The sequence below is a fragment of the Sorex araneus genome, chromosome 4 (genome assembly GCF_027595985.1).
Source record: "Sorex araneus isolate mSorAra2 chromosome 4, mSorAra2.pri, whole genome shotgun sequence".
NCBI classification, from domain to species: domain Eukaryota; kingdom Metazoa; phylum Chordata; class Mammalia; order Eulipotyphla; family Soricidae; genus Sorex; species Sorex araneus.
In genome coordinates, this window is record NC_073305.1 from 104,372,529 (window position 1) to 104,386,989 (window position 14,461).

The 14,461-nt window shown below is 39.9% G+C and overlaps 1 protein-coding gene across 1 annotated transcript in view; it reads right to left on the minus strand.

Annotated features, from left to right (window-relative positions):
- IMPG1 (interphotoreceptor matrix proteoglycan 1) overlaps positions 1-13,367 on the minus strand; it is a 101,823-nt gene extending 88,456 nt beyond the window's left edge. The window contains 7 exon segments of the mRNA XM_055136703.1: positions 215-243; positions 694-791; positions 794-859; positions 11,537-11,573; positions 11,576-11,626; positions 11,628-11,773; positions 13,346-13,367. Of these exon segments, the coding sequence (XP_054992678.1) occupies positions 215-243; positions 694-791; positions 794-859; positions 11,537-11,573; positions 11,576-11,626; positions 11,628-11,773; positions 13,346-13,367 (449 nt within the window).
- Positions 13,368-14,461: the final 1,094 nt, after the last annotated feature.

Here is a 14,461-nt window from a genome sequence, read left to right on the forward strand (position 1 = left end):
AGTTTTATCTGCAAACATCTTTCTCAGAGGGTTAAGCCATTTCCTTTCTATATACTCATTTATCTTCAGCACACTATGTGCATAAATTGTCAGAAAAACCTACACAGATCTTGGTGACTGACATAATATCATAAAGGTACAATAGCTCAGTCTCATTTCATTATATTACCTTTTAAAAGTCAAGAGCAGGCAGCACTCTATTTTGGGGACTTACCTCTCAGGCAAGTTTCTTGGTTTTATTCTCTGCAGAAAGATAAAAAGTAATTTTACCAGGAGATAACGCCAACTGAAGAACTAGTTTATTTTTGTTCCCCTCTCCCTTTAACTTTACTTTACCTGCTTGTATGCAGTTTCTTTGCAAAAATGAAATTCCTGTCTGCTGTTTCAGTTATCTCTAAGTCTTTTTTTATTTTTATTTTTTTTGCTTTTTGGGTCACACCCAGCAATGCACAGGGATTATTCCTGGATCATGCACTCAGGAATTACTCCTAGTGGTGCTAAGGGAACAATATGGGATGCTGGGAATCAAACCCAGGTCAGCCTCGTGCAAGGCAAACTCTTTACCCGCTGTGCTATTGCTTCAGCCCCTCTAAGTCTTTCTTAAACCAACCTTCATGCAGTTCTCAAGGGATGGAAGCTGGAGACTTGGGATGCTTTGGGCACCATTTCAAACATATGATTTCTTTGGCTCACCTGCTGAAGAAGTTCCAGGTGCTCCTGGGAGTTGCTGAAGTTTTTCCTACTGTCAAATAGGCAGAAAGTTCCCTGCTGGCAGATGCTGATCCAGTCTGGTATTCACCTGTATCAGGGATACAATCCAGAAATATCTGATAGGCTTCCCACACTGCCTCCTGATGCACTGCAGTGTCGCCCATTAGGAGTAGGAAATGGTCACATCTTAGGAAGGCCTTCTTCCCCCAACAAAGCACAATCTTAAAAGATGGGCACACTTCAATGTATTATATTGAACACATATAAACATTTGCTGAGTACCTTATCTATAAAAATAAAATATTTCACTTGTATCACTTGTTAGACCCGTTGATCTTCAATTTGCTCGAGCGGGTGCCAGTAACGTCTCCATTTGTCCCTGTCTCGAGCTAGTGCAGGCCAATGATATCTGCTTGCTCCAGGAACAGGGAGAGCCTCAAATCGTTCATTTAGGGATTTGACAAAGAAATCTGACCATCTAGTTGGTGGGCAGCCACGAGGTCTTCTGACGTCCCGTGGAATCCAGTCAGTAACAGCTCTAGTCCAGCAGTTGTCTCTGAATCGCATTACATGACCAGCCCATCTGATTTTTGATGCCTTGGCAAACGAGACAGCATCCCTGATTTTTGACCACTGACAGAGGTCAGAACTCCAGATTCCTTCTCTCACTTGAGTGAGACATGATATTCCCAGCATAGCTCTTTCGATTCCTCTTTGGGATACCCTAATAGCATTCTCATGCTGTTTACGTAGCGCCCAGGTCTCTGAGGCATATGTAAGTGCAGGAAGAATGGTGGAATTGAAAAGATGTGCCCGGAGTCAGAGGTTCTTCGCTCTCTTAACCACCTCTTCGACGCTCTTGAATGCATTCCATGCTGCTCTCTTCCTCCTGCGCAGTTCTGGCACCAAGTTGTTCCTCATGTTGATTTCTCGACCCAGGTACATGTAGCTGCTGCATTCGGAGATGATCGTTCCATTGAGAGCAAATGGAGCTTCAGGGACCAGTTCGTTTTTCATGAACATTGTCTTGTTGAGATAAAAAATAAAATATTTAGTGCTTCCTAAATAAAAATTAAGAAATTTTTGCACTGTAGCACTGTCATCCTGTTGTTCATTGATTTGCTCAAGCGGGCACCAATATCGTCTCCATTTTGAGACTTGTTACTGTTTTTGGCATATCAAATATGCCACAAGTAGCTTGCCAAGCTCTGCCATGCAGGTGGGATACTGTCAGTAGCTTGCTGGGCTCTCCGAGGGGGATGAAGGAATCAAACCCAGGTCAGCTGTGTGCAAGGCAATACCCTATCCACTGTGCTATCGCTCAAATTAAGGAAAATAAGGAAAATTAATTAATAGCTGGAAGCTTGCTTCGTGAGAGGAGGGGTGAAGACAGATGGAATAAAGAAGGAATCACTAAGAAAATGATGGCTGGAGGAATCAGTAGGGATGGGAGATGTGTGCCAAAAGCAGATAATGGACCAAACATGATGACCTCTCAGTGTCTGTGTTGCAAGCCATAATGCCCAAAAGGAGAGAGAGAGTATGGGGAATATTGTCTGCCTCGAAGGCAGGGGGAGGGTGGGAAAGGCGGGGTATACCGGGGATGTTGGTGGTGGGGAATGTGCACTGGTGGAGGGATGAGTGTTTGATCATTGTGTGATTGTAACCCAAACATGAAAGCTTGTAACTCTCTCACAGTGATTCAATAAAATTTAAAAAAAATTAATAAAATTAAGGAAAATAAATAAAAATCAAGGAATGAAGATAGAAAATATGTGTGTATAAGATTTCAACTTGAAACCTCAGTTATATATAAACATTAAAGTATAAGACCAATTAGTGGTTACCACAAAGGAAGGAAAACAAAAGATGGGCAAATGGTGTAAAGGGGATATATGGTGGATAGAATCCTTTAGAGGGAAACTTAATATTATTATTCAGTGTACTTCCTCCCTCCCTTCGCAAACACAACAGCTCATAATAAAGTAGATTCTGGTTGGAAGATAGCGCCAAGGCTGATGAGCACTATGTACAAACTTTGAAAGACTTGTAAGGAGGTCAGTGTGACCAGACAGGCTGAGAGGAATAAAGAGGCTGATGACAGAACATGAGGAGGAAAATGAAGATTGTGTAGGGACTTGTAGGTCAGTGGTCTTTAAGTTAGAGCACAGGACCTTGATCTATCTGGGATGCTTTCCAAAGACTAAACATTCATCCAAAGAGTTTTCTTTTCTATTTTTTTTTGAAAAAAAACTTTGCTCAAATCACACTTTCTTTTTTCACTTTCCTGTTGGTCATCAATCTTGTCCTATTAATCTATCCCTCCTTGTAGCCTAAGGACCTGGAGTTGCCATACTAAGGGAAATAATAGTAATTAAGTTAAGAAATAGAGTGGGCTTGATAGTGAGGAACACATATTTCTGCAATTTCCTTGTTTTCAACAAATTAGGAACCCAAATGGAGTCAACAGCTGATAGATCATTAAAACTAATGATGACAGATCATGATGTGAGTGTCAGCACATAATGTTAAGGAACTTAAAGAATAAGGGTATTACTGTAACAAAACTCCATCTGTTCCCATTTACAAATTTATATAACACGTTCTTAGCATTAAGTAAAACTTAGTAGAATAGGCATAGAATTTATGCTAAATTCTGACTCATTTCAGCAATACATATTACAAACAATAGCAATGATTTATTATTAAATATATAAGAATAATGGAGGAATAGCGTTAAATTATGCCTATGTTTATAGAGGCAGAGAGTATTGAAGCTTATATTCCTTCACTAAAATCACCTCTTTCTAAAACCTTATTCCTAATTTTATATTTTTTAAACATTTGTACTTACAAACTTGAATCTGATCTGAAGATTTGCAATAAAAATCTCTTGTCAAATTGCTACTAACATTTTTTCCTGTAAGAAGAACGTCAGAAGACCTCATGGCCACCCACCAACTAGATGGTCAGATTTCTTAGTCAAATCTCTGAATGAACGATTTGAGGCTCTTCCTGTTCCTGGAGCGAGCAGATGTCATTGGGCTGCACTAGCTTGCGACAGGGACAAATGGAGACATTACTGGCACCCGCTTGAGCAAATCGAAGATCAACAGGGCTACAAGTAATACAAGTGAAGTGATTTTTTCCTGTCAATTACATATTAAACATAATTATAAACATAATTGAACTTAAATAAATTTTATTTTCAAATAAAGCCTACAGTAATAGGAAATATGCTTCAAAATTAATTTTGATTTATGTACAATATTTGTTATCGAGAAGTATTTTAAAACAACTAATAGATTTTCAAGCAAATTTAAATTATATTAAGATATCACATCTCTTCAATCTCAGCAATGGAAAACAAATTATCAAATGCTTCCTTTTCAGCAGGTCCAACTTTAGGGGGGAGAAACTCCAAATAATAATAGTGAGTTTTTCTTGTTGAAATATTGAATGTAATCAAAGTAAAGTGAAAGTAAAGTGAAATTTATCAGTTACACAGGCAGGGTGGGGGGCTGGGGAAGTGGGGGGTGGGGGAGGCATACTGTGAATCTTGGTGGTGGAATATGTGCACTGGTGAAGGGATGGGTGTTCGAGCATTGTATAACTGGGACTTAAACCTGAAAGCTTTGTAACTTTCCACATGGTGATTCAATAAAAGAATAAATTTTAAAAAATTAAAAAAATAATTTTAGTTATAAAAAAACAAACAAAAAATAAATTATATTAAGATAAGATTCTGAGTGGGAAATGTAATGGAAATGTGGGTGTGTGCAGAAAAAGTAGTCACTTTTTTCCTCTTTTTTAATTATTTTTTAATTTTTTTATTGAGCCACCATGAGATACAGTTACAAAGCTTTCATATTTGATGTTCAGCCATACAATGATTGATCACCCATCCCTCCACCAGTGCAAACTTTCCACCACCAATATCTCCATTATCCCCCCACTTCCATCCCAGTCAGTCCTTACCCTGCCTCTATGGCAGACAATTACTCAGATACTCTCTAGTTTTGGCCATTATATTTTGCTGAGATATTCCCACCACCATTTATGCCTGACTCCCAGGGACAGAAGGTAGCTCATTTAATTTTCATTGCTCATTTTTCATATCAGAAAAGGTCTTACGTGGCCGCATTCTCTGGAGGAATAGTCATGATACCCACATACCGGAGCCATGCTTGTAGAAGCTCATGGTTGCTGGGATTCCATCTAGAGAAGGCGGGGAGATTGCACCTGCTCCATCTGGGGTGACTCCGTGATATCGGCTCGGCATGGGGCCGGAGAATTCTCTGGTGTTGTGGTGCCCCCCAGGACTCTTGACTACTGTGCCACGTGATATTTTTCTACTGTTGAAAATAATTTGTTCATGTAGTTGTTAAGAACATTTGATGATAAAACTGGGAGGCTCTGGTAGATTTCACCACATACAAAAGAATGCTCTTGTTCATGTTTTATTTTCATCATCACTATTTACAACTCAACAAAAATGACATCTAATCCAATTGTTTAAAGTTACAATGAAAAACTTTAGACATTAACTGAAAAGAATGCAAGTTTAAAACCTTATGAGATGAAGTAAGAACACAGTGCCCCATGACTTAAGTCATTAACAATGATAGCTTGCTAATTTTTACCCAGAGAGGCATGAGGAAGAGGCTGTGGAATTGCAGCTGACATCATCTGACTTTTTGAAGAAACTCTTTGACTGCCTTGCTAAGAAAAGAGAGTTGTGGGAGGAACAGGGAGAGAGACCAGTTAGGAGGCTCTTACTCCTATGCTTTTCCTTCCTTTCCACTTATGCCATGCCTGCATTTCTCTACTTTCTCTTTTAAGAGGCAAAAAAAATTCCAGAGAAGCAGAATCAGTAGCCTGGCAGAACGGTCAGAGTCAGGAGTGAGTTCGTGGGACACGCAAAGCCTTCCTCATGGTCTCAAATGTACCATTGAGTTTTCACATCTGGGAAAATAACAGGGTCATTCCCCCTCCAGCAGCCTGGAGAGCTAAGGACACCTGTGTTTGTGTCCATTACCTCTCACCTGCTAAGCCAGGGTCAGAGGTTAATGAAGTCCCCTCCCCCTGCCAATCATCATATGGTATTTCTATTTTCATGTTTAGTTAAGAGTCTACAGCCATTCAACGGAGAAAATAACACTTTGGTGTTTTCAGATTTGTCCAAACCCTTGGAGCTGTGGTCCCAGTCTGAATAAACAAGCTGCTTGTCCTCTCCTTTTTGCTTTCCTGCACATTCTCTTTGGAGAAGTCATTTTGACTTTTCACTTCCCTCCACTGTACCTGCTAGTTTAGTTCAAAATCAATTGATGTGCCAGAGAGACAACATTAAATAAAATCAGATGCCTTGGAGGGCTCCGTGTTGATCCCTCTCTTGAACACTATCTGAGTGCAGCACATCAGGAGTTCTTGGTGTCATGGTTTGTTTCCTTGTGGGACACACCTTCCTGTGCTGCTTTTGAGCTCCGATTGTCCTCCTTTTATTTCAGTCCAATCGAAGACTTCTTTCAGTGCTCCTTTCCCGTCTGCTCTTTCTCCCCCTTCAGGGACACAGAAGGTTTTTGTTCCCATAAAATCCCATTTTCACAAAGGCTCTAGGAGAACTTTCTCCTTGGGGAACACACGGCAGATGCTTCTGAAAGTATTTTCTCTCTGGTGTATTGTAGTTTATAAGCCTCTATGTGATAAGGCAGGAACGTGGGCCAGTCTATTTTCTCTAAACTTGTGGATGGATAGTTTATTGTATTTTGCTTAACAGATGCTGTAATATCATTTTTGTCCCTGGGTTCTTGGAATTTTCCCACAAACTAAAAGACCTGGAGTCTTTCCATCATTACACCACAGGAGCACCAGCCTGTGATCCACTGGAAGGGTCTGTCTATCCTTATCCAGGCTGCAGCAAAACAACTCTTTTTTTGCAATTTTTAAATTATTTTTTTTATTAGTGAATCACTATGAGCTACAGTTACAAACTTGTCAACTTTCATGTTTGCATTTTGTTTATATCCCTCCACCAGTGCCCAGTCCCCTCCACCAATGTTCCCAGTATCCCTCCCACCCTCCCACCCCATCCCCCACTGCCCCACCCCACCTCTGTGGCAGGGCATTACCCCTTGTTATCTCTCTCTCTCCTTTTGGGTGTTATGGTTTGCAACAGAGGCACTATGTGGCCATCGTGTTTAGTCTATATTCTATTTTCAGAGTGCATCTCCCATCCCGTATAGGTCCTCAAACCACACTTTACCTGGTGTTCCCTTCTCTATGCGAGCTGCCCCTTCCTCCAGCATGTGGGGCCAGCTTCCAAGACTTGGAGCCAACCTTCTGGTACTTATCTCTACTATTATTGGGTGTTAGTCTCCTATTCTGTTATTTAATTTTATATTCCACAGATGAGTGCAATCTTTCTCTGTCTGTCTCTCTCTTTCTGACTCATTTCACTTAGCATGATACTTTCCATGTTGATCCACATATATGCAAAGGTTATGACTTCATCTTTTCTAACAGCAGCATAGTATTCCATTGTGTAGATGTACCAAAGTTTCTTTAACCAGTCATCCGTTCTCGGGCACTCAGGTTTTTTCCAGATTCTGGCTATTGTAAACAGTGCTGCAATGGACATTCGAGTGCAGATGTCATTTTGACAGTACTTTTTTGCCTCTCCAGGATATATTCCCAGGAGTGGTATTGCTGGGTCAAATGGGAGCTCAATTTTTAATTTTTTGAGGAGCGACCATACTGTTTTCCAAAAGGGCTGAACCAGTCGGCATTCCCACCAGCAGTGTAGGAGGGTCCCTTTTTCCCCACATCCATGCCAACAGTGGTTGCTTTTGTTCTTTTGGGTGTGTGCCATTCTCTGTGGTGTGAGGTGGTATCTCATAGATGCAACCCCAAATATATGATCATCTGATCTTTGATAAGGGAGCAAGAAATGTGAAGTGGAGCAAAGAAAGCCTCTTCAACAAATGGTGCTGGCATAATTGGACAACCACATGCAAAAAAATGGGCTTAGACCTCGACCTAACACCATGCACAAAAGTCAGACCAAAATGGATTAAAGACCTCAACATCAGACCACAATTCATAAGGTACATTGAAGACAAGGTCGGAAATATCCTCCATGATATTGAAGCCAAAGGTATCTTCAAAGATGACATGAAACTAAGCAATCAAATAGAAACAGAAATAAACAAATGGGACTATATTAAACTAAGAAGCTTCTCCACTGCAAAATATACAGTGACCAAAATACAAAGGCAATTAACAGAATGGGAAAGGATATTCACCCAATACCCATCAGATAAGGGGCTGATATCAAGGATATACAAGGCATTGGTTGGAATCTACAAGAAGAAAACTCCCAACCCCATCAAAAAATGGGGGATGGAAATGAACAGAAACTTTCTCAAGGTAGAAATACAAATGGCAAAAAGGCACATGAAAAAATGCTCTTCATCACTTATCATCAGAGAGATGCAGATCAAAGCAAAACAACTATTGCAAGATGAAGTGTCAAAGGTTGAGTGGAGTTTAAGATCTTAAAGCTGGATCTTCCTGATGCCTTCAGTCTTTTGTTCTATACCATCCTGCACTATGTCTACTGGAAGTGATGAAACACGGTGTCTAGTAGAATCTGAGTTTTGTCTCCCAGTCATCCTAAGGTTGCTGACCAGTATCTCAAAACTAATCACAGGCTCTCAGTTTTTCTGTTGAATGTTGTACCGTGAGGTGTTTGACTGTTGGGAGGAAAATTTCAGGCAACTCCTGCCTGCCCAGCCTCTAGAATAGTTATTCATGTTGAAAGGATTAGGTTAGAACAATGGTATGTGAAATGCACTCAGAACTGAGGCTGGGAATCAGGATGGGGGTCTTAACTCTGTTCTTTACCAAAGCAGTCCTGACTAAAAATATCACTTCACTTTTTTTTCTTTTATCACTTCCAATGTTTCCTATGCCAGAGCTCCTAGAACTTTACCTGACAAGCGAATTACCTTGCAATTTTACTTAAATGCAGATTACAAGAGCAAGTGCTATACAAGATCTGAATACTTGCCTTTTTAACAGGTCCCTAAGCGATGGTGAAAACTGCTGGTCTCTGGACAGCACTTTGAGTTGCTGAACTAAGATTCCATCATTCATCTGAAAATTATACATTACTGTGAGAGAAAGATCTAGCTTTTAATATTTGGGTTTGAGTAAATAAAGGAAGCAGAATAGAGAATAGAGAAGGAAGAAAAAAAGGGAGAGATATGAACTGGGGGGGTGGTTAGAAAAAAATTGAATTTTTCTTTATTTGTGTAGAAGTGCAGTGTTCAATCAGGGAAAGTATCAGAAACAAACTTGCCTCTTTTGCATCCATGTGTTGGAATGAACATGTTTCTGATTCTGCCACAGAGCTTTGAATATTTTTCCTTGTGTTTCTTTAAGTTCTGGGAAATGAAATAGCTCAATACTCCATTCGATTTGCAGAATGTGGGAGCTTTCTCCCTGAAGGTTGAAAGATGTCAACACATAATTTTGTAAAAGCAGCTATGAGAACAATAAGTGGGTTACTCTGTCAAAAGAACACCACTTTGTAGCTGAGTCTCATTTCTTGTTTCTCTGTGAACCAATTTGTTAGACTTAAGAAACCCAAGCTGATGAATAGTAAAATTTTATTTCACCCAGGGGCATCCATAAAGATAATGGACTGTCATTGCCTGTGGGAAGGAAAAACAGTGGTTTGTTTCATCTAGAGATGCAGGAATAAGAAGCAAACCTAATCAAGAGCAAAGTGCTAAGAATAAAATTCAGAGCCAAAACTTTGTTTTCAGCAATAGTCTAGAAATACCTACTACAAATTCTGTATGTGAATGTAGTAAAGAGTAAGAAGTAACATGAAAACAGTTAGCCATAGTCATACTCATTGTGATGCATGTATTCTATGGTCTTCTGACAGTGTAAACACAATAAAGATTTAACCATTGTAATTATCTGACCTGGGCTGGAGTGATAGCAAAGAGGGTAGGGCATTTGCCTTGCATGCAGTCGACCCGGGTTTGATCTCTCCGATCCGCTTGGAGAGCCCGGCAAGCTACCAAGAGTATCTCATCCGCATGGCAGAACCTGGCAAGCTCCCTGTGGCGTATTCATTATGCCAAAAACAGTAACAATAAATCTCACAATGGAAACCTTACTGGTGCCTGCTGGAGCAAATCGATGAGCAATGGGATGACAGTGACAGTGACAATTATCTGACCAGTGTGTAGACATATTGATAGTGAAAAATTTTCACAGATCACTATTTTTTTCTCAGAATATGCAATGGCTTCTTAGCTTTTGTATTTATCAATAAGCATGTACTGAGAAACTTACATACAGAGGTATTGTGCTAAAACCTTGGGATAATAAAAGATATCTTAAGATATGGGCTTGATTTCCTTTTTTTTTGGGTGGGGGTTCACACCCAGCGATGCTCAGGGGTTACTCCTGGCTCTGCACTCAGAATTACTCCTGGCGGTGCTGGTGGGACCATATGGGATGCCGGGGATCAAACCCAGGTTGGCCGCGTGCAAGGCAAATGCCCTACCCGATGTACTACAGCTCCAGCCCAGGCTTGATTTTCTATAACTAGAGACTATAATCTAGACTCAGTACTTGGCATCTGTTTGTGGAAGTGAATTCTGAAACTAAGCAAATATCTCTATACTTACACATAAAATCAGACCTTGATATTGTGAATTATACCTCAAAAACCCAGAAAGAATTTCCCAGATAAATTCAACATTTGCACATCATATATATGTAAATAACTAAGTTGTCGATAGTATGTTGGTATGTTGGAAATGGCTTGTAATAATGAGAGAGATCTCACAAATTAGATTCAAAATCAGCTGGTTCTAGTTTATTGAGGCTTTGACCATTCTCTTTGCAATAGAAGCAAACATCTAATGTGACCCAGTCCAAAATTAAATCTCAACTCTTCAACTTTTATAGGTAATTGAGGTTAGGTTTCAGCTAGACAAAATTCATCACACTATTTGGAGCCACCTGAGGAAGTTTGATGTGGTTTTGTCGTTGTCGTACTTTGTTTAAAGAGGAAACCATGGGAACTTTTTCATTCCTGACAAGTGAATGACAAGGACAGTCACTGATGGCTGTGGTGTGACTGAAGTTCCCAGTGGTTTCCAGGAATGTGAAAATCCTGTGATGTTGTCTTGCAGTTGAAACTACCTAGTTACTCTGCTGGAAATCACAGTAAGTGTGTTGCAAGTCCCAGGAGGAGTGCTGTATATTTTGTTAACCTTAGTTAATCTGCAGTTTCTCTGCACTCAGATGTAACTCTAGGTTTCTACGCTTCAGAAGATTTTGCTGAGCCAGTAATAAACAACTTAACCTTATCAAGAAGGGAGAGAGGGTCTAGCTTGTATGTTGATTTGATTAAAAAAATCACATTATAAATAGTTTGCACAAATTCCTGATGATGTAGTTAATTCTGTGCCTCTTCATATAACATTAAAATTCACTACTGGACTTCAGCAAAAATAAAGCAGGTGAAATCAGATGCCCACAATTTCAGCATGACAAATTATATGCTTTAATGGACCTAAGCTCCTCGGGAAAATATTTTAAACCTAAGAATATATATCTCTTTACCATAGAGTGGAATGTTTATTCATCATTATGTTCAGAATAGTTGGCTGGAATTTTACAGTTCTCAGGGCTGAATAAGAGACTCTGTGATTTTTGTGATGAAAATAGCTTATGGATGAATGGAAGGCAAAGGGTAAAAAAAAAAAAGAGAGTGTGCAGATTTCTACTCTTCCCTTACCTCTCAGTCTCTAATAAGCCTGAATACTGACTAAAATTTTTGTTTCATGGATACCTGTGGACAGACTTTAAACCCTGCTGGGAAAAAAATCAGATCTTTTTATTCAATGGCTTGTCAAATGGAATACTAGTTTTGTGCTTGAAATTTTGCTTAGTTTTGCAGGATTTTCAGCTGTTTCGATTTTTAGGGCATTGTCTATGTCTTTAGTTTCAGAATGGTATATTTTAGTGGTAATATCTGTAAAAGAGAGATTGATTTCCCAGTAAACAGGTACACTTATATGAAATATGTGGAGGGAATACACCAAAAATTTAAATCTTCTGGTTTATGTAAGTTATACAGCTGCCAAGCATTATATTGCAATGACAAGGCATTTTCAGAAATAAGTAAATAGTATAATGAGCTGATCAAGGATATTTTTTGAAAAACCTATGTCTCAATCTTGCTTCACGAACTGCCAAATATTGAAACCATTTCCCACACATCTCTCTAAAAATCACTCCCCACTTAGCACTCAAACCTCCCAAGAGATGCCTCTTTTGATAGATATTATAATTCAGGCAGGGAATGATATAGCTTTGTGGTACCCAGAGGTGTACTCTTGAGGAAGTTGAGTGCTTCTAAAACCTAGGGGGAAATATGCAATAAAACAACCTTCCTCTTTATTAGCACTAGGATTTCTGTACGGGTAGGGCTCAGAGGGTAACCATCTGGTTAAAAGTGAGTTGGGGCAAGGACATGTGAGAATTGCATTTACAGAACTAGCTTAAGGGCTGGTGAGAGGAAGAAGGATGAAGGAAGGGCAAAGAGTGGAAGTTGACAAAGGTTTAATTCCCAAAGTCATTTTATCTTCGTGGCTCTACAATGTCTGTTAGAAGTTGCTCTAAATTTCATTTTTAAAATTTAAAATTTAATCATTTTTTTGAAATTTAAAAAATTTATTTATTTTTTAATTAGTGAATCACCGTGAGGGTACAGTTACAGATTTATACATTTTTGTGCTCATGTTTCCCTTGTACAAAGTTCGAGAACCCATCCCTTCACCAGTGCCCATTATCCACCACAAATAAACCCAGCATCCCTCCCACCCCCCCAATCCCATCTCCCCCACCCCACCTGCCACTGTGGCAGGGTATTCCCTTTTGTTCTCTCTCTCTAAAATTTTATCATTATTTTTCATAGGGGTTATCAAAGCAGTGCTAGGAATGGGGATCAGGAGTTAATCTGAGGGATTCTTTGCCCAGCAGTGACCCTGACCAAATGTGCTCAGCCTGGTAGTGTGGATGCTTGGGGCAATCAGGACCACACCTGTTAGTGCTTTCAGGGGGAAGCATAGTGTTTCCTGTGGTGCTGAGGATGGAACTCGGGACCTTACATAAGTCAGGCAGGTTCTCTAATTGAGTTAACGCCCTGACCCTGAATTGTATTTTTAACTCTCTAGGCCTTTCATAATAATAAGGCACATTCACTAAGCTATTTCTTTTTCTTTATATTTTGTTTTGGGGCCACATGCAGCATTTCTCTGAGCTTTCTCCTAACTCTGCGCTCAGGGATTATTTCTGGAGGTACGTGGAGGTGGGGTCCATGTGTGGTGCCAGGAAATTAACCACATGTAGGCTAGGCAAGAACCTAACCTTCTGTCTTTTTCTGGCCCTTTATTTTGAAATTTCAAATGTGTTATATCATTACCACAAAAACCCTATTGTAGTGATGAAATAGATACATTTTTTCTCAGTTTGCCAGGTTGTTGGGTACCGAGACTTGTCTGTCAGAGCTTGTTAACAATGTGGATGAGTCAGATTCTTCCACCCTCTATCTCTCCTTTAGCCATGTTTCCACTTAAGAAAGATGCTATTTATGGACAATCAGGACCACTCATTATGGCCCTTAAGGACCCATAGGCCTGTGGCTTATATAGCTTTATATTCCCATTTCACTCAAGCAGCTTCCAAATTCCTATCTTCAGAAAGTAGGTGTAAACAAGGGACTCAAGAAGAAATCCAAGCAGGCTGGTTGCAGAGCAATTCATATCTTGCTGCAAAGCATAGAAGTCTTTCCTTTATTCTGGGAGGATGAAGAAAATTTTAGTGGAAATACAAATTCTGTGTTACTTCAGGAATCTCAGAGTATTCTATTGGTCTAAGCAATGAAATTTTTTAAAATGGCATACAATGTGTTTATTTCTTACATCTATATATTGCAATACAGTTAACATTGTGGCTTTAGCTAACACCTCTGTCATATTAACATCATTCCCTTTATAAGTAGGTCTTGACAGGCTAGATACTCTGTATTTTTTTAAATTTTTATTTTCATAAGGTTGTTCACGGAGCTGGAGCGATAGCACAGCGGTAGGGCGTTCGCCTTTCACACTGCCGACCCATGTTCGATTCCTCTGCCCCTCTCGGAGAGCCCAGCAAGCTACCGAGAGTATCGTGCCCGTAGGGCAGAGCCTGGCAAGCTACCCGTGGCGTGTTGGATTTGCCAAAAACAGTAACAAATAAGTCTCACAATCAAGAGACGTTTCTGGTGCCTGCTCGAACAAATCGATGAGCAACGGGATGACATTGACAAGGTTGTTCACATTGATTACATTCAATATTTCAATACTAATCCTACCACCATTACACCTTCCCACCACCATTATTTTGAATTTTGCCACCAATGTTCAAGTCTGCCTGCCATAGGCAGATGTCAGATGATTTATTTTCTATTGCTTATTATGAATATCACGAGAGGTCCTGGAATTCTAATATTGTAAGTGATTTGGGTCTGGAGACATCCCTGTAGGGAGATAATCCATTTTGAGATTAATTTCTGAGTCTCTGAATCAAGTGACACACTTAAATATGGCCTGAAGGCAGTTCGTGGGCATGACAGCTAGGACCTTGAGGGGGCAGGGAAACAAGAAGGGACAAACTGTCC